This window comes from Phalacrocorax aristotelis, chromosome 2 (genome assembly GCF_949628215.1).
Source record: "Phalacrocorax aristotelis chromosome 2, bGulAri2.1, whole genome shotgun sequence".
NCBI lineage: Eukaryota > Metazoa > Chordata > Aves > Suliformes > Phalacrocoracidae > Phalacrocorax > Phalacrocorax aristotelis.
The window spans coordinates 77,224,878-77,248,574 of record NC_134277.1 but is presented as its reverse complement, the minus strand read 5'-3'; the positions used below and the strand labels follow the sequence as shown (position 1 = coordinate 77,248,574).

Genomic DNA, 23,697 nt, shown 5'->3' with positions numbered 1-23,697 from the left:
AATCTAGTTGGAATTTCTAGTTCCAAGAGTTCCCACAGCTTGATTGAGGATTTGAATTATGGATGATAAGCCGATTGTGGATGGGGTGTCCCACAACACAGGGTACATGCATCTGCTTCTGAAGAGAACCTTAAAAGCAGGTCTGTCATATGGGATCCTGTACAGTTCTGGGATGGGTGTTTAGCTGCCTTCCTGTAAAGTGAAGCCAAACACTAGTTTCTGAGATGGACCCTCTAGTACCTGCTTGCTGCCAGGAGGAGGAGCCAGACAAACAGACAAGATCCAAGATGTTGCAGAGCTGCCCAGTTTGACTGATGGCAGCTGTTCAGGTGTTGACTGCTCCAGCGGAGTCTAGGTATACAGAAGGTGACAGGACAAGAGGAAGACAACCCACAGGCTGCTCTGAGCTTGCCAAGGTCTTCTGTGGAGACCATGCACAGCTGAAACATATATTTGGGTTGTGTTGGTTTGATAGCCATAAGTAGAGAAGAGAGAGAATTATAGAATCATAGAATGTCCAGAGTTGGAAGGGACCCACAAGGGTCATCGAGTCAACTCCCATCCCTGCACAGGACAACCCCAATTTACACCGTATCTTTGAGGGTGTTGTCCAAATGCTTCTCAAATATTGTCAGGCTTGGTGCCATGACTGCCTCCCTGGGGAGCCTGTTCCAGTGTTCTACCACCCTCTGGGTGAAGAACCTTTTCCTAATATCCAACCTAAACCTCTCCTGGCATGCCTTCCTGCGATTCCCTGGGGTCCTGGGACCTTGAAAGTGCCTTACAAATGGTAATTTATTGTTAAATAAAGCAGGATAAAACTTATACCTTGCTTTATAAAGCACCACAGAAGGACGAATGCTGTCCAGTTCATACACACTTGCATTTGGCTTTTTGTTATTCTTATTTCCAGTCTACATGGCATTCTTAAATAGTACGCTCAGTTTTCTAGGGAGAGAAAAGAACGGTCAGAATAATTGATATGAAATTCCAAGGTTGTGGGTGATAGGAGTAAGAAAACTGTAAAATTGTTGCAGAATAGGAGCATCAGTGGGAAAAACTAAGGTAGTAAGTGGGATAACTTGGATGCCTTGTATTTTAAGGGTACCTTCTCTTACGTGATAAGCGTAAAGAGTTCTTTGCATGTAGGAAATCACCCATGTTTGTAGAAGGACTAACAAACTTGTAGTAACAAGGCTATCTCATTACCTGAAGTTAAGCTAGTAAGCACCTAACCTAGGGTTCATATAACTCTGAACCTGACTACAGAAGTAACTGAATTCCTCTTAATGGAAGTTTTAAATTAAAAATATTGTGGCTGTCTCTGGAGACAAATTTAAATACAAAACACCAGGACAGGAGGTTTGCTCACCCCCATGCTTCTGCAGTAGCTTTTTGGTACCTTCTGGTTAGTACTGACTAATTCTTCAGTCAGAATTCTTCAATAACACATATTAAAGCTAAAGGGGTCAGTTAAGAAAAACTGCTTTCACTGCTTGTTTCTGGTTTTATATTTAATACACTTAAGGTGCTATAGTGCTGTCTAATGTAATACCAACAGCATGTCTGTCTGTGGAGTCTGTCTGTCCAGAAGTTCATTTTATGTGTTACAACGGTAATTATCTACATTAGACATAGTGTCTCTCTATTAGTAGCCCTTCATTCAGTGAAAGCATTACTTAGTGCTTTGCTGTTGTACCACTAGCAGGATGTAATATTCAGCTGGCACTCTGGATTGGGCGTATTCCAGATACACAAGAGGAAGGTGCTGCTCTACTGTAAATTACTTAGTGCTGTTGATTATAACTGATGGCAGATTTCAACCAGATTAACAATAGCTTTTAACTTTAGGAAGAAGCAATTTTGTTATGGCAGTTTACTTTTAATTGCCCCCAAATTAAAAGACTTTTTTATTATTGTAGACATTTTAAAATTTGATCAGCTTTCATGTACTTAATATATATTTGGAAGTGGTAAATGTGAAAAATCTTTCTTCTAGGAAATATTTTTTCATTTAAAATACAGATGCTCTTTAGATGCAAGAATTTTGCATTCTGAACTAGAATATCAGAAGACCTCTTTTGTAATACTGGCATTGGAAACAATTATGAATTTTCATAGGAAGTTTCAGTGTTAATAGCAACTGGAGAAGGACTTGCTATTGGTTAATCTCAATATTGCCCACTGAAGTCGAGTGTATTGTAACTGAAACAGTCTCCTTTCTACTCCTGTTTCTTTAAAATAATTTAATCTAGCTAAGTGATGATAGTGAGTACAGTGCATTCAGTCCTCCCTGGTAATTTTTAAATGTTATTTTCAGACCTACTTTCTGTGTGTGAAAGATTCAAAGAAATAAATCAAAAAAGGCTGTAAATTACTCTGGAAAAGAACTTAGTGTTGGTAAATTCTGAATGTAGTTCTTTCAAATAGAGCTTTAAACTATCTTACACTTGGATTCGATGTGAGGCTTTACAGCAAAGTGTTTCTCTAGCAAAACTAAATTACGATGATTTGTTGTACCTTTGGTCTGTAAATTACCTTACTAAGACTGGAACAATAGTTTCTTGTTGATAACTAAAAGATACCAAGACTGATGGTGAACAAATACAGTCTTTAAAATGTCAACTACTCATTTTTTTAACACTAACCTTTTTCTCAGCTCCCAAAGGAACTGTCTTCTGAAGCATTTGACAAGACTATTTTAAGAGCACTAAATCAGGGTTTTCAGAAGAGGGAAGAACGAAGGCATGCTGATCTTGAGCCCATAATCAGGTAAATATTTTAGCAAATAACCTGAAACGCATCACCTGAAAAGTGATAGAAGTCAAACTAGATGACGTTTAGGGACAGTGGAAATTCTGCTGCCAAAACACAATTTGTGAAGAAAATGGGAAGGCAGTGATGAAATAGATAACCAGATACCCTTAACTCTTTTTTTTTTTTTTTTTAAATTGAGACTCTTATTAAACTTTAATGGATTACTTCTTTAGAAGTAATCGTACAATTATGAAAATATTTGTCCTGATCAGCATTATATAGCAATGACTGGTGCTTCAGTGAGGGTCTTGCCCCCATTATACAAGGGTATATTTAGAAATATTAGAAACAGTAACTCGAAGCATGTATGTTCTAGTTTTATGACAGGGTAGCGTGAGAGACAGAATAAACAGTAATAGTGAAGCATGTGTATAAAATGAAATGTAGCTCACGCATTTGTAAGAAAACAGCCCATGCCTCATAACTTATTGCCTAGCAATGAGGGTTCTTGCTGGGATGTGGGACATGTTGGTCAAATCTTGTAACTCAGAAGAGCAATATGAATTTGAGTGGGCCTCCCCGTTCTTTCTGTTTGTTGCACAGATCTTAAGTTTGTTCTTTCCTGTCAGGGATGTTCAGCCTTGTTCAAAACAAAATATTCAGCAGGTAGGCAGTGTCTCTTGAGCTAGGGTACCTGAAGAATCAGGAACCGCTTTTCAAGCTCCTGCTCAGAATATACTCTGGGTCCAAGCATATCGGATCTTTGGGTTTTGTCTTAATAGCTTAGCTATTGAAGATATGGAGCTGCTGTGTGCCTCAACTTCCCCCTTCCCAATTTTCTTCTATTTTGATCTGTAATATTAATTGTATGTATTGGCTTGATTGTCAAGGTAAAAACTAAATCTATGCAAACAGTTTTTGACTAATAAACATCCTGATTTTAAATTAATAAACTTGTTAGAGTTTGACTGAAGAGAACATATCTGTAATAAGGAAAGTTTGTGAAGCTTCACTGCACAGTAATTACAAACCCAAGAGATTCAGTTTGAGGATAACCTTTAAACATATCCAACCACGTTATATTATGGAACTATAATTACAGATTGCAAGCTAAGTTGTGGCTATACTGGAATATTATGTGAATAATCTCATAACAGCATTACTGTAAACAAATTTTGTTTTCTTACAGTATCAGTTTAGCATAAGTATATATTTATTTGGGCATCTTAAGTATGTGTCCAATTGCCAAAAATTGCTCTCTCCTGCCCCCGCTCCAAAAAAACAGAAGACAGAGTGCTTCCTGGCAAGCAATAACTGAAAACTTGGTGTGCGATGTAAAAACCATTCATTTTTGGCCTATTTTCTTATCTGAAGCTAATAAAGTTGTCACTGACCTCTTGGGAACAGACTCAGACCAGTCCAGAGCAGTAATGAGAATCCCACCCTTTGTTGTTGGATATAATTAGGAAACTCAAATACTGACATTATAGATTAATTCAACTTTGTAATTAATGGAATAAGTGTATTTAAGGAACAGGTGCATTGTTTGGGGAAATTAAATGTTAAAATATGAAGTCCAGTGCTTTTGAGACTCCTCTGATAAAATGTTACAGGTGGCTAAAATGTTTGAATTGGGATGGCTCAAAAGCACATACCTTTTAAATTAAAAGAAATTAATCATACCAATTTCTTGTATTGGCTGTATTCCAACCTTACACTAGCCCTGAACAACAAAGCTCAAAAGTAGCATTGAACATTGTTTGTGCTGAATGTGCAAGTTTAAGTGTTTGGACTTCCTAAGAACTGCATACTTTGCTTTTAAATGGTACTGTGGTAGATTTTTGTATTCTTCCAATGGAATATTACTTGCAGTTTAACAAACTCACTTAAATTTCAGGCAGCTATTTTCAAATACATCGCAAGCTTTTCTGCAGAACCAGAGAGTATACAACTTCTTCCAATCAATTTCATCAGAATCTTTGCACACTCACAGTAAGAAATATCCTAATGCTGTTTTATATAACAAAAAGTCTATTAAAAGCTATTCTTCCTGTCATGCCTAATTTTGTTTTTAGAATTATGTATTCACGTTACTTTGTATTCCACTGGTCACATTTTAACTCCCTGCCAATGAATAGTTGCTTCAGTAGATACTCATGCTTTTGACAGGGGAACATGTTATGTAGCTTGTGTTCTCTTCTTTTTCTTTTCTATACCATCATGCTGTTAAAATAGGTAATTATGAATTGAGTATGTGCAACAGTGTGGGACTTTCTCTTTTTAAGAAGTTTTAAGCTTTGGAACAAAAAGCTTGAGCTGAACCAAAAAATCATGTTTTTTATTTGGTTTCTTTTGGAGATGAAGCGTTTGTCTTGATGTTTAAACTAAGATTCATTTTGGGTATATAGTACATAAACAGTGGGATGGTCCTAATTTTAGAACATACAGAATCTTGTTCAAAGCGTTTGTGTTGCAGAGATTTCTTTGGTGGACCTCTTACACACTTGTGTGTTACAAATTGTACAACCTAAGCTTAGCTTCTCTGTATGGATGACTTAGGATGTGGTCTTTCTGTTGAATCTTTTCTTCTTTTAGTGCATGTTAGTTACACACCATGACAGTTAAGGCCCTGAATGTGAGGCCATTGCCTCAGAAGCTGCAGAACAACTTATTCAATTCCTCACTAAGGTTGAGTTTTGAAACAGACTGCTTATATGTGCTTGGAAGAAAATACAGGCATGACAGCTGACTTTAATTTGAAATTATGGGTGTGATCTGTGACAAATGTGTTGCTTCCATGATCAGATAGAGGCCTTGTGAACAGGGTTGAAGCTATAGGTCATTTTGTGTTTTGGGTGGGTTTTTTTTTGGCGGGGGTGGATGACGTTGGGGTTTTTTGGGGTTTGGTTGTGGTTTTTTTTATTGCTTAGGACAGGTTTGTGGAAAAGTTAGGCTAACGAGGTCCAGGATGGTTGTGAAACTGGCTGGAATTTACTGCTGTGAAAATCCTGTCAACTCTGTTGTAATGAAAGGCTGCATGGGGAGGAAAGAGTTCCCAAAGTCCAGAAAGATTCACATTAGTGATCGGCACACTGCACAGGGTATGCATATTTTAGTCTGTAGACTATATCTAGGTGGCGAAAACTTGCAAATGCATTGTTGTACATGGTTATAATTTGAAATGGCGTGAAAAAGAACCAGTGCTGGATTCAGTCATGATAGACTTAGTGCAGGGCACAAACGATCAGCAGGGTAGGTGGGTCAGAAAGGTAAAATGGACAAATGTAAATTCTGCAGAAAGTCTTACAGATTATAATGTGATCATAAATGGGACATAATTTGAATAATAAATAAATAATTGGCTACACAAAAGTTCATGAGGATTTGTCAGATCTAGAATGCATGACAAATAGGATGAAGAACTTAATTGTTCAGCAGAGAGGAGGAAAAACTCCAATGGAAGATGACTTAAGTCTTCATAATGTAAAGAGGATGATCTGTTTTCTCTGATGGATAAGACAGAAAGCACTGGGCTTAACTTGCTATGAGGAAGATTAGGACCAGGGTCAGGCAAGAATCTGGTGACTACCAGACAAGTCCAAAGCAATGAGTTGGCTCTGAGGTCAAGGCAGAAAAACAAGTCAGTAGGTCAGGATTAAGAACAGGATCAGCAAGGTACGTAGCCAGACACGGGCATGGTGCAGTGCACCCCAGGCAAGGGCCTGAGCTCAGATGTAGCTCCCAAGCCAAAGGATGGAGGCCTCGGGTGAGGCCTCTGCCAGTTGTTTTCCCAGCAGTCTCACTCAGAATTGCAAAACTGCACTGTATCAGACTGGATCTTGAGCACAGGCAGGTGAAGCCCTTGGGAGGGCAGGGGAAGAGGTTGCAAAGCCTATTGGTGTGCTTCAGGGCCCTGACATTAAGTTAGATATTAAGAAAAAGTTTGGTGAAGACAAGTAGTGTGAAAATTCTAAGCATAGTTGTTTTTCTTTTGAGAAGGGGGACTAGATGACTTGTCTGGGGTAGCTCACCACAGGTGGCCTCTGTTTTTCTAGGTCTCCTGCTAATACTTGCAATTGCAAGTTAGCCCATGGTGGTATATTTTGAATGTGATGATGGTGTGGGGGGAGGGGGAAAGGGTATCTTTAAGAAAAATCTCATCATAATTCTCAAATGGATTTGCAGAATTAATTGGCAGACAAAGTAGTGGTGGCTTAAATTGGTCTTCACTCACTATTTAGAGTTGGGGATAAAAATGTCTCTTCATGGAAATACAAAAATACTCACTCTTTCTGAAGGGTATAATAAATTCTGTGTTCGGTGAAGGGTCTTTATACCTTAAATAATAGTTGGGATCTCACACTAAATAATATATTCAGTAAGGTAATTATGCCTCCATTGTTCCATTAAGGAGGAAATCAATTAGCTCTCTCCTTGTTCATAACGTCAATTATTTTAGGTACTTTATCAGGCTGGAGTAGACTTCTGCTTCCAACAGATGTTATATTAGAGCATGATCTCTGGGGGCTTAGTGTGTTCAATGCAGACAATATTCAGAAGGGTCTCACTATCAACTTTTCAAGCTCCTAAAGCAACAGCTTTTAGATGCTTTTACCTGCACTAACTTGGAACTTTTTGAGAGGGAAAGACTAGACTCCTAGAAGTAGATTCATTACCAAACTTAGTCACTTTTTAGAGCATGGCAGTGGTATTTTTGCAACAAAACTATTTCCATCCCATCTGGCATAAAAAGGCAAAAATTGTGTGTGAAGACTTTAAGGGCACTAGACTTTAGCCCAAATTAGGTCTCTCTTGGCAGGTGAATGATTTGACAAAGGAGGAGTGTAACTTGTAGAAGAATTGTAGTAACTGTTGTTGGTTTCCTCCCATTTCCTGCTGTAACCAAAAATTATAAAACAATAGGAAGTGCAGGAAAACAGGAATATTTTTAAAGCTATAATCACAATCCCAACCTTTTGAAATTGCACCATAGCTTTAAAGTTGTTTTGCACACACTTTTATTTTGAAGCAAAGAATCTCCCTAGGGCTTTTGCTCTTGGAGATGGCCTGCTTTGAAAGAGACAATGTTCAAAATATTGCCACACGCAAACCAGTAAGTTCAGTCTTCCATTTCCCTAGCTTCCAGTTTAGTGCAAGCATTCAGGAGCTGTCTAGTTGTTCAAGATCTGTAAAGTTACTACGTGAACTTTATTCTCTGCAGGTAACTTACAACCCTCTTTGAAGACGGTTAAGGCACCAGAACACTTCAAGGAGGACAGTTCAGAAGCTTCAAGTCAGGAGGAAGGTAGTTGTGTACTCAAAGGTGGTGGTTCTCTGAGAAATTTTACCACACTCAGTTCTGGAAATCATGCAATCGACTGATTTCTTCATTGATATAAAGCTGAGAGATTTGAATGAAATCTGCTATGGAAATGAAGAATTTTTGTATACTTTTAGCAGTTTCCTTAGGAGGTTGCTGTGTAATCCAAGGAGTAGGAGTGTTCTTAGCTCAGAGGCAGAAGTTCACAGCTGTGTTGAGCAACCAGGAAGATATAGTTCACAATTTACTTGAGTCAAGGTTATTTGTAGCTTTTCATGTCTTTACTTATTCTTCAGTTACCAGGGTTAGAAGTTGAGTGCAGCATTTCAAGAGTTGCAGACTGTTTTGTATTAAATGTGCCAAATTTGTCTAGTTTTCAGTTTTACACAGAAAGAATGTTCAAGTTTTCCTCTTATTCTTAACCTGTGCTGCTTTTATATTCTGGACTGTTAATAGGGACTGTTCGCCACTGTAGTGAGTACTGTTTACAGTCTGAAAGCTGATGTTTTCCAAATACCTCAAAAACAGTTCACATGTGGAAGCAGCAGCCTAGTAGCTGGTCAGTAATTTCATTCCGAAAGGAATGACAAGCCAGTTTTGCATTGTTTTCAGTAGTGAACAAGTATAAGCTTCTCGTAGGTGGAAAGGATGAGAAATGGGATGGATAGATGAGCATGGACCACTGAAAACTTACACTAGCTTTCTCAGAATGACACCACTCTTGTCCTGTTATGAATTAATAACTAAGAAGAAGCTTGCAGTTGATCTTATGTGCAATCAGTAATCCACACATGCAGTTTAGACAGCTTTTTCTTACTTAAAAAATTACCATGTTCTTCTTTGGAGTCCAGAGCACATCAAGTAAATTTACAATAAATTTGGAAATTGCTTTATTAGTTTCATATGCTGTCCTTAAAAAAGAAGAAAAATCTGTTCACCTGATGAAACTACAAACGCATTTTACAACACCTTTTGTGCCATTTTAGTGAACTGCTGCCAGAAGTTTAATAATTGTGATTCCTTTCCGCCTCCCTCAAATCATAATTTGGATTTAGGCATAGCACTGAGAAGAGTTCAGGCAAAATTATAGCTACCAAGGAGGCTATGATCATCAACAGTTGGAATTAAGAAAAGTTGCTTTTGTTAAAATTTAATGGTTGCCTTAAAGAAAGGGTAGACCACGTCTCTAGAGTTCTTGTTTCTTGTTTGAGGCAGTATCTCTTTTTATGTCAAATGTAATTTGTAAACCTTTACTTGCATAGTGAATTTTGAGGTTCAGAATGCAGTACTTCTCTGTAAGACTTGTCTTCATTCGCTATTGAGAATGTGTGACATAGTTTTGAGATTAATTTTAGGAGTTCAGGAAAAAAAATTACAAAATTCTGTACTTTTATGACTGAATCCTTTCTTCTCTCTCCATCCTTTCATGCTCGTTCATATTCAGTCATGCAGTTAGTCCTTACGATTAAATATAGAGGTGAGCAAACATACATGGTTGCTATAGGTCCTACTTTTCTGTTTCGTTCTTCTGTGAAATGGAAGGTAAAGTCTTGATTATACTGTCTGTTCAAACTGATCTGTCCCCTCTGCAGCACCTGTTAATTTCAGCACTGTAAATTAAACCTCGTCTATTTAACAGAGATGTCTTCTCCTAAGTGTCTGGTAGTGATGGAAAGATGAATTTGTTAGATTGATCTAAAAGATTAAATAGGAATTGCTATTGAAATTATGCTTTGTTTATTTTTCCCCAGATGTAATGCAACATACAGCTGTTCACAAGAAACATAATGGAAAAAGCCCTGTTGCCAAGTAGGTACTAGGATGTAATGTGACCATGCTACATTTCTGAACTTGATTTGTTAGTGCTTTGAGAGTATGTGTTTCCTTCTCAATTAAAGTTTGTGGGGTTTTTGTTTGGTTGGGGTGGGATGTTCTTGGGGTTTTTTGTTGCTTGGGGGCGTGTTATTAATCTGTATTAGAAAAATATTTTAAAAGATCCTATTTCTAAATCTGTAGGTCTAGGTCATTTGGAGCTCTCTCCCAGATTTTGTGAATCTTCACTACTTGAGTTCATGTTTTGATTTCTTTTTATCAGCTGAGTAACATAAATTTGTATTGTGTGTATTTTTCTGATCTGCGCACATGCCCATGCGTATACTGAAAATTTCCAGTGCTGCTGATTTTAAGCTCTTCAGTATTTTCAAAGGTGACCTTATAGGAGAAGGTAGTCTGTTCTTTTCTTTGCTTAGTGGCAAATGCATGTATGCCTTGCTGTTTGACATCCATTTTAAGTGGAAGTACTTTTTTAACCATATTAAAAAGTTTATATATACTTCCAAGTATATGAAGTATGTAATGTGAATTCACCCATTAATATATTTTGACCAGAAACTTTGAATATGTCTGCACGTAGTTGTGCAATACTTCAGTTGTATTAAGAGGAAAAAATGGATACAAAATCTATCATGGTTTACAGTTTTGTTCTGTGTTGGTTTGACCGCATTTCTCAGCGGGTGCAGGAAATTACCTGGAATACATAGCACAAAACACTGTTGGTTAAGGTTCACAGATCTTTAACAGGCAAGACTCTTGTGAAATTACCAATTGGACAGCTTAGTGGTTTGTTTCAGTTTGGTTTTAACCCCCTTTCTTACTCTCACCTGACACTTCCTCAAGAAGAGAATGTCATCTTGACAAAATCTCTGATTATACCAGTGGATATACAGCCTACTGCGAAGTTGTAAGGGCAGGATCCAGACTTACCAGCATATAGTTACTAATTAAAAAAAGTCTTATTTGTTGTATAATAAAGTATACTAAAACTGACTGTAGTTTAGGATCTATTTTTCAGGTAGGAAAGACTTTCCACAAACTTCCTTGATAGCAACTCCTTTTGCTAGCTCTTATTTTCTATTTAAGAGGTGAAAAATGTGTTTACTGCTTGACTGCTAGAGGTCTGCTAGTTCTCTCCCATTTGCATTATATGTCTGACTTAAAATCTGTGCCTGCTATTTATGGGTCCTAAAGAAATGGCACTAAATGAAACTTTTCTTTTAAATATGTATAAAACTGTCTGGAGTCAAGAGCAGTTCATCTCAAATAGCGCTGGTCCATTTTAGGAAAATTTGTACATTACATCTGTCTACTTTTTAGTTTTATGCAGTATGGCAGCCTTATACTTGAAATGATCCAAAAATTTACTGGTAGGAATGAGATTGGACATAAGAAATAAAAAAAATTCAGTAGTATCACAGCTTACATGAAATGACTGCAAATTTGGCAATGGATTCACTGTTTGGCAGAAGTTTCTAAAGTGTCCTTGCTTATATCTTAGCAGTCATGGGCTCATGTCTATATTTTGGTACCTTCTTGGGGTCTCATAATTTTCTTAAACTTTTTTAATGTTCTGTTGCACATCTTTTAAGTAGTTTGAGCACTTATTTCCAGAGGTATTTGGTAAGTAACTACTGAAACTTCAGCATGTCTTGTGCTTTGGAGTAAGCTAGATTTCTGCCATCATGGGAATTGAGTAATGTTTCATATTTCAGTAACCTTCATGAAGCAGCTTGCCAACAGCCCTGAATTCAAAGGCACTTTTTCAATTATCAGCACAAGTAGTATTATAAGAATTTAAAAGTTTAAACTCCTGGGCGTTTGGGTTTTGTTTTGGTTGGTTGGGTTTTTTGGTTTCTTTGGGGTTTTGGAGTTTGGTTTTTGTTGTTGTTTAGTTGGTTTTGGGGTTGGTTTTTTTTTTTGCATCCAGTCAAGTAGTAGGGTGTGGTTTTGTATGATAGATGAAAAGTTTATAGGTCCATGTGCCCTACTGACTGTCAGAACCCTGACTGTTTTTTCCAGCAGTCTTTGTTGAACAGTGCTCTCAGACCTAGTTAAATATTGCTCTGACTGGCTGCTGTTAAGAGAAGCTTCAGTGGAAGGCATTATAAGGTCCAAAGTAAAGGCCAAATGCAACTCCCCTTTCCCAGCACTGCTCAAAACTAGTAATCCTGGTTTCCAAGCACTGCTCAAAACTAGCAATCCTGAAGGTAAAAATATAAAGCAAGATGACTATTTTGAAACTCAAACACAGCTGCAGGATGATCTGTAAGTAACCATGCATTCCTTTTCTTAAATGTCTCATGAATTCTGAAATAGAAATTATAAACTAATTCCAGCTTTGTCATAAACGATAAGGAATAAAGAAAATGAATTCAGATTACATTTCTATCTGGAAAATTTCCCCACATCTGGTATGAAAAAAGCAAACAAAAAGGCTTTGTATGCAGAAATATCAATGGAAACTCTTCTCTCAAGTACTGTTTTCCACAAATTCTGGCCTGAATTTTGCATCAAATTACAGTAGACAGATGGAAAAAGGAACTCCACTTATGTTCAGATCATTAGTATAGATTTAGAGCAGAATAACTCCTGTAATTTACATCTTTCAAATCTCTTGAGAACTTCTAGGGTTTTCTGAAAGCAAAACACCACAGTTTCCCAACATGATGCAAAAGTGTATATGTTGGTAGGAAAAGCCTGCAAGTTTGTTCACATCGGCATAACTGTTGTTTTTTCCTTTCAGCAGCACTAGCAGTGCAAAATGTTCTTCACTGGATAGCCTTAACATACAGCACCCTGAGCAAAATGGGGTAACGGACTGGAGAAGAAAAAGCTGTGTTGTCCAGCAGCACCCAGAGCACTGTACAAACCTACTTGACCAGGTGTGTTGCTGTTTATTCTCTAAAGCAATATTCTGAGACACTCGAAGACTGTCCACTACACGTGATTAGATTTAGCTTTAAAAGATGAAGAAAGAGCATTGCTAAGATTGTACAAATAAGTGTCAAAGTTCAAGTTGCTGCTGACTTATCTTGATTGGAAAAACCCTCAGTTAATTACTGCTGTCTCAAAAAAAATTGCATATTTTGCTTACGAATTTGTAAATAAAATTTCCCAGTAGGATGTAAGTAATCAGAAAAGTCTAACGTTCATTTCTAATCAGAGACTTTCCTGTTACTGCAGCATATTGTCATCAGAGAGAATTTCAGAACGTCTGGGGAATTTCTGTGTTGTTGTAAGGAACAAATGAGAAGCTGTATTAGTAACTAAACCATATTGATGCTACAGTAGGGGCAACAGGTTAAAAATTCTCTCTACCAGCATTATCCAAGTAACTTAAGTATTAATCTGTGTTGAAAAAAGTCAGTACCTAGATGCATATACACTTGTGAGATTTGTGTCTCTTCAGTGGTCAATTCTAGTGTGAGTAGAGTTGAGAATGACAACGATTTTTAAATAAAATCATCTACTGAAATTGGTGGAAGGAAGGTTGCTCACTGCTTACATCTGAAAAACCTTGAATGTTATGATTGCTTAATTACTACCCTTATTCTACATGCAGAATTTGGCTATTGATTATAATGTGGGGAATAGCAAGCCAAACAAAACCAGTTTTCTTATTTCACAAAGCAGGGTAATGAATTGAGTTTTGCTTCTAAAGATGAAGTCATAGACTGCGTCAAAGCTTGAAATATTGCAAGTGTGAGGAAAGAAAAAAAATTAATATACTAAAGCAGCAGAAGAGCTACTTCCTATTTAAAGGATGTCCAAATACAGCGTGTTTGGACAGATTATTTCTGAGTTTTCATAAATCTTACTCCTTTGCCAAGTATGAGATATTACTAGCAGCTAGTAATAGTATACTTAAAGAATTATGCAGATGCATTGTGCAGATCTAGGTTGAATTCTAGAGTTTAGTTTAGCCATAACCTCCAGTTTAAGGCTTTGATCTGCTTTTCCACTATGTAAAAATAATTTGCCACACGTACTTCCCCCCCTTGGCCATTAAATAATTCCACTTAAATCAATACATTCTCTAGCCCCTTAAGCCTTGTGATTATCCTTTTTAGTAGTTGTGTGATGAAACACATTTGTTTTTATCCTCAGGATGAAAGATATCGTGCAAACAATAATTTGACTGATATCTTTGGAATATTTGCAAGTAGTAGTTTGCTGAGTGTGTTGCTGATAATGGCATAAACACAAGATGATGCATTATTCTAAAGGCCTGGATGCCCTGTACAAGTAGTTGTTTGTACGGTTATAGCACCTGTGATTGCACTAGTCTTGAACTCAGAGACCCGTCAGTCTAGAAGGGTTTTTTTTGTTGGTTTTCATGACACAAATTCTGGTTTTTGACTGGCATCTTTGTATTTTCTGTCTAGCATACAGTGGAAAAACGAAGTCTCTCCACAGTAAACAAGAAGAAAGGAAAGCCACAGGTGGAAAAGTAGGTTTCCAGTGTAACCAGTAATCCAGAAATGAACTGATGCATTCACTCTGATAAAGAGAGTCAACAATCAATTAGGTGTTCTGTTTTGCTATTGTGGAACAACAGCTGCCATAGTCTGAAGCCAGTTTACATAAGAATCTTTATCTTCCAAAAAGAAGTAATTTGAGAAATAGAATGTAATTGTATGCATTCGTTTCTCGAAACACCAGTTGTCATTTGGCAAAAAAAAAGGCGGCGCAGAAGTAGGTTCTTAGCCAATACGGAATTGCTGTTTTACCCCTTTATATTTATTTGAAAGTTAAAAGGTGTAAAGCTGTCCAGAAAACACTGAAAATCAAATAAGGATTGACAACAACCTTTAACATTACACAGTGGGTGGTAACTTGCTGAAATGTTTTATTAAAGATAATTTGTACATCAGAGGGCTTCAGAACTTCCTGTGGGCTACACAATCCTGCACTGTGAGGAAGTGAAAACATTTCCACCCTTATCTAATACTCTGCCTACTTCCAAGTTGACTTTCTGTCATTTTGTTACTCTATAGCCAGATGCTTCTATGCTAGTCTGGTGTATGGCTGCGTTACACACATCAGCTTTCAAAGACAACTCTACAATCAGTTGCACCATTTTTTTTCCATGTTTTCATTTTTAGACCTTTATAGTGTTTAGTAACACTGCTTGCAGTTCAATTCCTGGTATATTGCACTAACAGCCTTTTAACTATTTATCACCTAGTTTTCTTGTTATAGCTATTAAACAAGCAGTTCTGGCCTGGAGTCACTGCCTTTTTTTATTGTATGTTCATTCATGGCTGGTTATTTGTGCCCGTGCATTTGGTTAAAAACAAACAAACAAACAACAACCCACAAACATTAAAATTATTTACACAGGGAGAAAGTAAAGAAAACGGACTGCCGGTTGAATAACAGGGCTAATGGAGTTAGAGTTGCAGCACCACAGCACATCCGTACAGGGGCAGCAAAAGGTAAGATATTCTTTTTCCCAAGCTATTTGTAAGAAATAAAATTTCCAGCTTTGCTGATCTATTCATTCTTCTGCAGTAAAGGGAAGATCACAAGTCTGAAATCTGTTTTGGTGCAAGTCAGCATGTTAGCTGTCTACTCTGTGTTTTGACTTGTTCTATAGAACATGCTAGACTCAGGCTTCTGTATGCAGTTGCTTAGGGTGTGTCGCTTTTCATGCATAACTGGAAAAATACTGGTGGACTCTCTGTAAGCCACCTTATGTGGAGTAGCTAGTTGCAGAAACAGTTAAATTTGGGCTACTTCTATATGAAATTTAGCAGTCTGAGTGTGTGGAGGGCCAGCACCTAGTATTTAGTGTTCTCTTTGCAGCTCACTAGTTTCTTCAGCTGCTGTGGCCAAGTGTGGGTAATCCAGCAATATCTAGTGTCTAGGTCAAGACTTGTGTACATCAGTCAATTACAAGACAAATTATATTTCTGTTCCTTTAGTAAATTGAGTCTCCAAGCTTTATTACAAATTTCTGAAGGGCTGTGTTACCCATTGACTTTGCCATCTTGATGTTTTCAGAGCTCCCAATATCATTTGCAGCCTTGCCTCTCTTACACTTAGTTCTCATAATAGAAGGTTGACAAAGAATTTGCCTTTTTCTGTACCACCATGGCATAAGTGCTGAAAGGACTTCTACAAAGTGCCTTGTCTTGCTCTTGCTTCCACTTGGGGTACAGTCTTGACTAAGCTTTTGTTCTTTCTTCTCACTGCTTCTCACTGTTGAGAGTTCCAGATGGATCCCATTCTTGAATTAATGTTGTCTATTTTATGGGCAGCTTTTGTTACTTTCTACAAACAGTATTTGACTAAAACTCTTAAGATTTCATAGTTCACAAACTTAGCAAAACCAGGACAATTTTAGAAAGTCACAGCTGAGGGCTGTACAAGCAGAAAACATATTCCACAGGAGAGCTTTGCTGTGTACGTTTCTGATTGATATTCTTGGTGTCAGGCAGAGCACCGTGAGCTTTTATGTACCAATGGTAACTTTAAGGGGTGGTGCAATTTTGTGTCATAGGGTGAAGTTAAAAAGGGAATGCTTTGCTCTTAGAGTTCTGTCTGCTCACTACCACTACTCTACAGATGTGAAGCTGCCTATCTGATACTGTTGGCTAGTTAAGGCCACTCCAAGAGGAAACTGCAACCCACAGAGGCTGGAAGCAATTAAGTTGTGCTTTCTACCTGTGCATTTGTGTACAAACATGAAAATGTCTTTTGAGAAACCCTATTGGGGAGACAGTCTAAAGTAAAAATTTTGTGTTGCAGTCTGAATTGCTGTCTAGCTTTATATATCCAGGCTTGGTTTGAAATGCTCTATTTTGAGTCAGTAACTCTTACCTGCATCCTGTTTTCTTCCATTTTTTCCTATTTTTAGCTTTTCTGAGTCATCAGTTAGTTACACTTTTAACTTTGAAGACTTGATACTTTGACTAGCACTTTAGACTCTTGCTTTCAGTGATGTGAGATAGACACTGTTGTTCCAGATTGTTAGATATTCAACACACTTGTTAAAACAATTTGTCCAGTCACAGGTTTAATCCAGGAAATGATTTATAGAATTGAAGCATTAAGCCTTAATGCTTTTTGATGACTTATCCCAACCTGTTATACTGGCAATAGTAATAATAAATGAATTTATAATTCATAAATGAAATAATTTATTAGAATTAATAAAATAAATGCTCTGATTTTTGTCATGGAGTTTTGCCAACTGAGGTTTTGGGGGTTGGTGTTTCCTTGAAGCTAGTGTCTGGTGTACATTCTGAGAAGGGGTGCGTCTGTCTTGCTCCTTCAACTCTGAGGCTGAACTTGAAAGCCAGAGCATACTAGCCACCTACTTGTCTTCACTAATGGGATCTAAACCTACCCTGAAAGCTGGTTCCAGCAAATGAGTTTCCCATGGTCCCATTCAGAGTTTAGAAAACAACTTTACACATTTCTAGTTCACCTCTTTTTTTCTTAAAACAGGTTTTGTCGATACAGTTTGCTTAAACCCTCTTCCAGAAGAGTTAATCATAAAAAGGTGTATTATTTTGATGTTGCCTGCTGAGTTAGCTTTCTGCTTTTGCTCGTGTGACCAAGGAGCGTTGCATCTCTTTGAATTGAAATGTTCGATCGCTACCATTCAGAGGAAATCATTATTGTAGTACAATTTGGTATAAGCATCACAAAATTTATTAAGTATCATTCTTTTCACTACTCTACATAAATATCAATTTTCAGTGTTACCTTCTTTAACACCAAGGATTCAGTTACTGCAAATTTAGGGACAAGACCAGTCCTGACTTCTGGGAGTTGGGAATATTAGGAATACAGGGGACAGATGCAATTAAATAGGAACAAACAAAAATTTGAACTAGCATGAGTTGTAAGCAAACCAAAATAACCTCACTTCCATATACTGAGATTAAAAATAAATTTTTATTTTTAGATCTGAATTTGGATGCTGGATCTGGTCATGACACATGTGGAGAAACATCATCTGAAAGTTACAGTTCTCCTTCTAGTCCACGGCATGATGGGAGGGAAAGCTTTGATAGTGAAGAAGAAAAAGACAGAGGTGGTATTTATGGATAGTGTGCATGAGCTTCTTTATTCCTAGACTAATTTTTCTTCTATTAATTTGTATTAGTTTCACAGTTTTGTTAGCTGCTTTTATTTCTGAGGCAGGCGCAGACACATTTTGCTTTGTGGGTTTCATGACTAGACAGTTTGAAGGCTTCTAGCAAATAGCAGGACTGTTTAAATACCATTGAGTTCTAGACTACTACCTACATGTAATTTTCTGACCTCGGTGGCATAGATCTTGTGAGAAATTTCAGCAGTACAGTACTGGGAAAAACTTTCGCATGAAAGTAACTGGTTTTATATAGAATTCTGTGTCTGAGGGGTCCTTCTTTTTGTATTGACAGTTTAATTTGCCACTCCTTCCAAATTTGAGTAAGCCCTGTTAATGTTTTTGTAAGTAGATGCAAATTCCTAGTTCAGTTGATGTCCTACTCTTCACGCTTGCACATCTACACAAGTCAAAGACACAGCCTCTAGTTGGGCAGTTCGGTATAGGCAAGTGATGGAGATTGACCTAGGTTGATTTGGATGAATGAAAATAATCTCAAAGTTACTCTAACTCAGGAAGACATAATTATCATTTACATTTACATTAGAATCCTAGAAGGTTCTAAAAGGGTAAAGGAATCCAGGACATGACTATTTCAGATTCATTCTGACTCTGACAAATGCTTTTGTCTCCACAGATACAGACAGCAATTCTGAGGACTCCGGGAATCAAAATACAACCAGGTTTACAGGCTACAGTGCTGTCAGTTCATCAAATGTGAACAAATCGTCTGCTCAGATCTCTTCAGTGAATAATGAAAATGGAAGCCTTCCAGAACATCCCTTGAATGCAAAGTTTCCACACATTTCCTTCATGCCTCCCTTACCCTGTGTGATGCATGGCACTGCCCAAAAGCCTGAATCAGTTGTCCCGCCACCCATATCTGCAGATGGTAAAACAAGGGGAATGCTTGTTACCATGCCTGTTGCTGTCTCACCAGTGAGAGAGTCTGCAAATTCACCTCCTGGTGGAATGGGCCCAGTGACCTCTGGTGAACCTGAGAAACGCCTTGAGCTGATGGCTTCCCCTTTGCCAGTCCCATCCACTTTCCTTCCGCATTCTGTCCAGCCTGGTAGCCCTGCTTTGTCTTTGTCAATACACAGATTGAAAATGCCCTCGCCGCAGGGATCGTCGGAAAGTTGCACAGTTAATGGACCGCAGCAGCCGACAGGGAGCTTAAGTACTGGATCACCAAATACTGCCTTTATCCCAGTCCACAATCCAGGTAGTTTCCCAGGATCCCCAGTTCCTACTACAGATCCCATCACAAAACCTGCATCCCAGGTGGTAGGACTGAATCAAATGGTGCCTCACATTGAGGGAAACCCAGGAGCGATCCCTCAGCCTACCAATCTAAAGGTAGTTCTTCCAGCAGCTGGTCTTTCCACAGCAGCACCGCCACCTCCACCAGCTTCATATGCTTTGCCAGGCAGTCCTCATGCTACCAGTGTGTTGCCCAACCAGAACACAAACGTGCTAAACACTGTAGCGACTTCCACATCACCTCAGTCAGCTGGTTTAGGTGTTGGTCAGGTCCAGTCCACTGTTCCTCCTGCAATACCTACACATACGCCAGGCCCTGCCCCTAGCCCAAGCCCTGCTTTAACACACAGCACTGCACAGAGTGACAGCACATCCTACATAAACGCTGTTGGAAATAATAACACTAACGGGACAATGTTACCTCCGCAGCAGTTGGGATCTGGTCCTTGCGGTTCTTGCGGACGTAGGTGTAGCTGTGGGACCAATGGAAGCCTTCAGATAAATAGCTATTATTATCCTAATCCGCTTCATGGACAAGTCTACAGAGTTCCATCTTTCTTCCCTCTGCCATCACTTTGCAATGGCAGCTACCTCAATCAAGCACATCAAAGCAATGGAACACAAATTCCTTTCCTCCTGCCTCAGTCTCCATATGCAAATGGGCTCATGCATGACCCAGTGATGGGGAGCCAAGCCAACTATGGTATGCAGCAGATGGCAGCATTTGGGAGGATCTATCCTCTATATCCAGCACCTAACGTAGTTGCCAACACAAATGGGTCGGGACCCAAGAAGAACGGGAACGTTTCATGTTACAATTGTGGTGTAAGTGGACACTATGCGCAGGACTGTAAGCAGTCATCCATGGAGGCCAGTCAACAAGGTAATCATGATAACTCCCAGCGGACTTGCTTTTGAGTTTAGCAGTCTCTCTTTACCTTTCTGAATGTGCTGTTTCTGGTCTTGCAGAAAGGTGTGCGTGCGTGTGTATGTTTTGTGTAAATGGTTGTGCACTAGTGACCTGCTCTAAAACTGCAAAGTATCTTATCTCTGCCTGAAAACTTTGTAGAACAGTGCAAGGGAATGGGGTTCACAGTGTGAAGTGGAAAATGGGTGTGATTCAGAGCTGGGAAGTCAAACTATACCAGTCCTAAATTGTCATTCTTTTTTTCGCTGGTTTGTTTTTGGCATTATGTTGAGACTTGCATGTTGTTTCAATTTACCCATTCCTGTTCGGTGGGTTTTTTTGGAGAGAATTCATTGGCAAAAAGTGAAAGATACCAGTTACTGTCTGTGACGTGACCTTGGATCCTTAAAACTTGTGAGAATTTGAAAACAACAGGCTGGCCATTTGATAATTTAACTTTTCTAAAGCTTACCTTTGCACGATCAGCCATCCTTCTGTGCCCCATCATGCAATACTTGAATGAAACTTTTCAGAGAAGTTGCAGCAAAAAGGCAGAAACCAATTGGAACTAAAAATCAAAGGAATGGCTTCAGTCTTATATGCCATTTTGCTCTCCATCCAGAAGAATGGAGAAAATGCAGTGTTTGCATAGAGCATAAACTATTTTTGATTCTTGGCCTGTGCCCATTCTGACTTGACTTGTTTGGTCAGACTGGAACAGGAAGGATGAACCTTGATGGGGTCATCTTTTCTTTGCATTTTTCCGGTAAAGGTAAAGTCCGGTACCTACTGTCTCTATCTCTTTTTAAGCTTCCAGTTTTAGCAAGCAGATGAAAGAAAACAGTACAAAATCTTAGGACCTACTTTAAAAGGGCTGGAGGATGATAGTGCCTTTTGAAGAGCATGTCCATTTTGATACCTTGTAGTGGTTTTGTAATCCATTTTAATTGTGAGCAGTGACTTAGTAGTTCTCTTTCCTGTTTTAGGCACTTACAGACTGAGATACGCACCTCCCCCTCCCCCTTCCAATGATACCTTGGATTCTGCAGACTGAAACAAGTAAACATTGCCTACTTAAACTGAAGCTTTGGGGGAAGGTGTGGGGGGGGCGGGGGGGGATTGGTCTTGTGTTTTGGGACATTCCCGGTTCTATATTCTTTTGGAATTTTTCATTGCTTTTGCACCTCTGTTCCATACAAAAGAAGAAAGCTGAGTCCCTGGTCTCCTCCTGGTTCTACAAAAGGCTTGCGTAATGCATGTAATTCAAACACATGGCCAAACAATCAAAAAGAGCATTCGAACCATGCTTTTGCACTGAAGACTTGAGACATGTGCAATGTTTACTGCATTTTTTTTAAAAAAAAAAAAAAGTCCTCTGACCTCTGGCATCACTGGTGGAGCAGCCATATGGTGAAAGAAGAAACTTGGTCATGTTCCCCACCACAATCTTCCTTCCCTCCCTCCCTGTTCTCCTTATGCTGCTGTTTTATTTTCCTTCCCTGTTTGTCCACGTGGATCCATTGGACTTGCATGAGTGTTTAGTAGTTCATACAGACCCTGCCCGTACTCTAAATTAATGCTCACGAATTGAGGGGAGATGTTCAAACGTCCTATTAGGGGAGTCCAAAGGAACACCCAATACTGTATGTGTGCTATATCTGATAATAATACATATACATAGCTCTTGAGAGTCCCAAGTAAATGAAAATACATAGAACAGGAAGGGGCTAAAACTGTGTGGACTGGAACAGATTTAGAAAAACAAATGAGCTTAAATTGACAGATTTTTCTTCCATTGTAGCTTTTTAGCCTGTATGTTCAGCAACAAAGGTGAAAAAATTGGTATGAATGTCGTACTCAGTGTGTTTGCATTTGTAATGAAAGTTGACAGCATTTTTTCCTTTTTTAAAGCTATTCTACATCGTGTCAACACAGAATGAACATTACTTGATTGAATATTTTTTTCTTAGACTATTACAGTGTTGCATTGTACTTAGAATGTAAATGTTTTATTTCAAACTGAACAAAAGCTATGGTTTTCTACAAAATAGTCAGGTATTAGTAGTAGAACCTGTCTACCAAATAGCAAAGTCACTATTTTATAACAATTTACCACTATGCGTAATTACGGTATAATGTGAAAGACTGAAATGAGTGTTAAGATGGTATTAATCATGTCAGTATCATGAGTAAGTAAGTTTAATGCTGCTGTATTTTTTATTTTATTTTTAAAAGCCAATATATGTACTAAATTGCTTCCAGGTAATATTTGATTTCCTAAAGTGCACTGAGGTTATCTGGAAGATGAGTGTATTTTTTGACTGCTGCATTCAACACCGATGAACAACTACCACTGTATATCCATAGGGTTTGGCATTCCTCACAGTTCATGGCAGAAATGTTTTTTCTTAAAATCAGACCTGGTGTCCGGTAGAGGGATGAAACAAAATCAGTCTTTGGTTCAGCTGTCTAATAAATTGCTAAACAAACAAAAAACTTGAAGAAAAAAAAAAGCTTGATTACTACATTTCTTCATAGGTAGCATTTATATTTATAGCACCAGTGTACATTTTGAAACTTTTTTCTTGGAGGGGGGGAACGGGGAGGGAGGTAGATGAAAGCTTTAATTTAAAAAAAAAAGTTTAAGTAGTAAATGAAAATTATTTTGATTAAAATTTTTATTTGATCTGGGTATTTTTGGACCACTTGAAATGAATGAACTGCGTTTGAGTTGAAGTGAGGGTGTTAAACCACCAATGGACTTGTATTGTGAATTACCTGCCAGTTGTACTTTATGGAACTTATTTTATGATTTAAAATACTGTACTGTAAATAGGAGGTATGTTACCTTCTCTTTATTTGTATGTTTACCATATACTTTGATATTTGAAATGTACTGGAAAGGTCACTTATATTTCTAGAAGAGATTGGATTTTATGCAACCTTTTTCCTTGAATTAACAGCAATAAAAAAAGAAAAAAAGTACCTGTGTGCAAGTACTGTCCTTTGCCACTGAGAGCAGTGAAATAAGTGTGGTGCTATGCCTCTGGGCGTAGTGCTGGGGTCCCAGAATGTTTGGGCAAGCAACCATTTTGGTTGGAATCCATCACTTTTAAGACAAAGTTGGGAGTATTTGACTTAAGGTAAGGTCAGTCTCGAATCGGAAGTCAGGATACTGTCTCTTGATTTAAATGTCTTTAAGATAGGTAGATCTCTTGCAAGAAAGAGGATGACCTTGCATGGTAGACCCAGGACTGTGACCTAAGCTCTTTCAGAACACTTAAACCTGTGCTACATTCTGATGGCTCCTGGATTTGGGCTAAAACCCAGTTTAAATGTGTTTTTATTTTGACTGCAGTGCAAATGTTGTGTGTGCTAGGCATGTAGTAACTGGAAAGCAAGATCTTTCTTCTGACTACTAAAACAGATGGAAGGACAACAGGAGTTGTCGGGAGTGAGGAAGAAGCTGAGAAACGTGCATATTACAGTAGAAGGGTCTGATACGAATGT

The 23,697-nt window shown here is 38.3% G+C and overlaps 1 protein-coding gene across 5 annotated transcripts in view; it reads left to right on the top strand.

Moving 5' to 3' along the window:
• Nucleotides 1–23,151, top strand: part of ZCCHC2 (zinc finger CCHC-type containing 2) — a 44,350-nt gene extending 21,199 nt beyond the window's left edge. Inside the window, exons 5-14 of one of the 5 annotated variants that reach the window (XM_075084196.1) lie at nucleotides 2,660–2,772; nucleotides 4,655–4,749; nucleotides 7,979–8,062; nucleotides 9,829–9,886; nucleotides 12,660–12,795; nucleotides 14,299–14,363; nucleotides 15,257–15,351; nucleotides 17,832–17,960; nucleotides 18,655–20,163; nucleotides 21,174–23,151. In XM_075084196.1, the coding sequence (XP_074940297.1) occupies nucleotides 2,660–2,772; nucleotides 4,655–4,749; nucleotides 7,979–8,062; nucleotides 9,829–9,886; nucleotides 12,660–12,795; nucleotides 14,299–14,363; nucleotides 15,257–15,351; nucleotides 17,832–17,960; nucleotides 18,655–20,163; nucleotides 21,174–21,241 (2,352 nt within the window). In that variant the 3' untranslated portion in view covers nucleotides 21,242–23,151. Of the gene's footprint in view, nucleotides 1–2,659; nucleotides 2,773–4,654; nucleotides 4,750–7,978; nucleotides 8,063–9,828; nucleotides 9,887–12,656; nucleotides 12,796–14,298; nucleotides 14,364–15,256; nucleotides 15,352–17,831; nucleotides 17,961–18,654; nucleotides 20,164–21,173 lie in introns of all 5 variants that reach the window. The other 4 variants (XM_075084195.1, XM_075084199.1, XM_075084197.1 and 1 more) reach the window with 4 other exon arrangements.
• The last annotated feature ends 546 nt before the right edge of the window (nucleotides 23,152–23,697 follow it).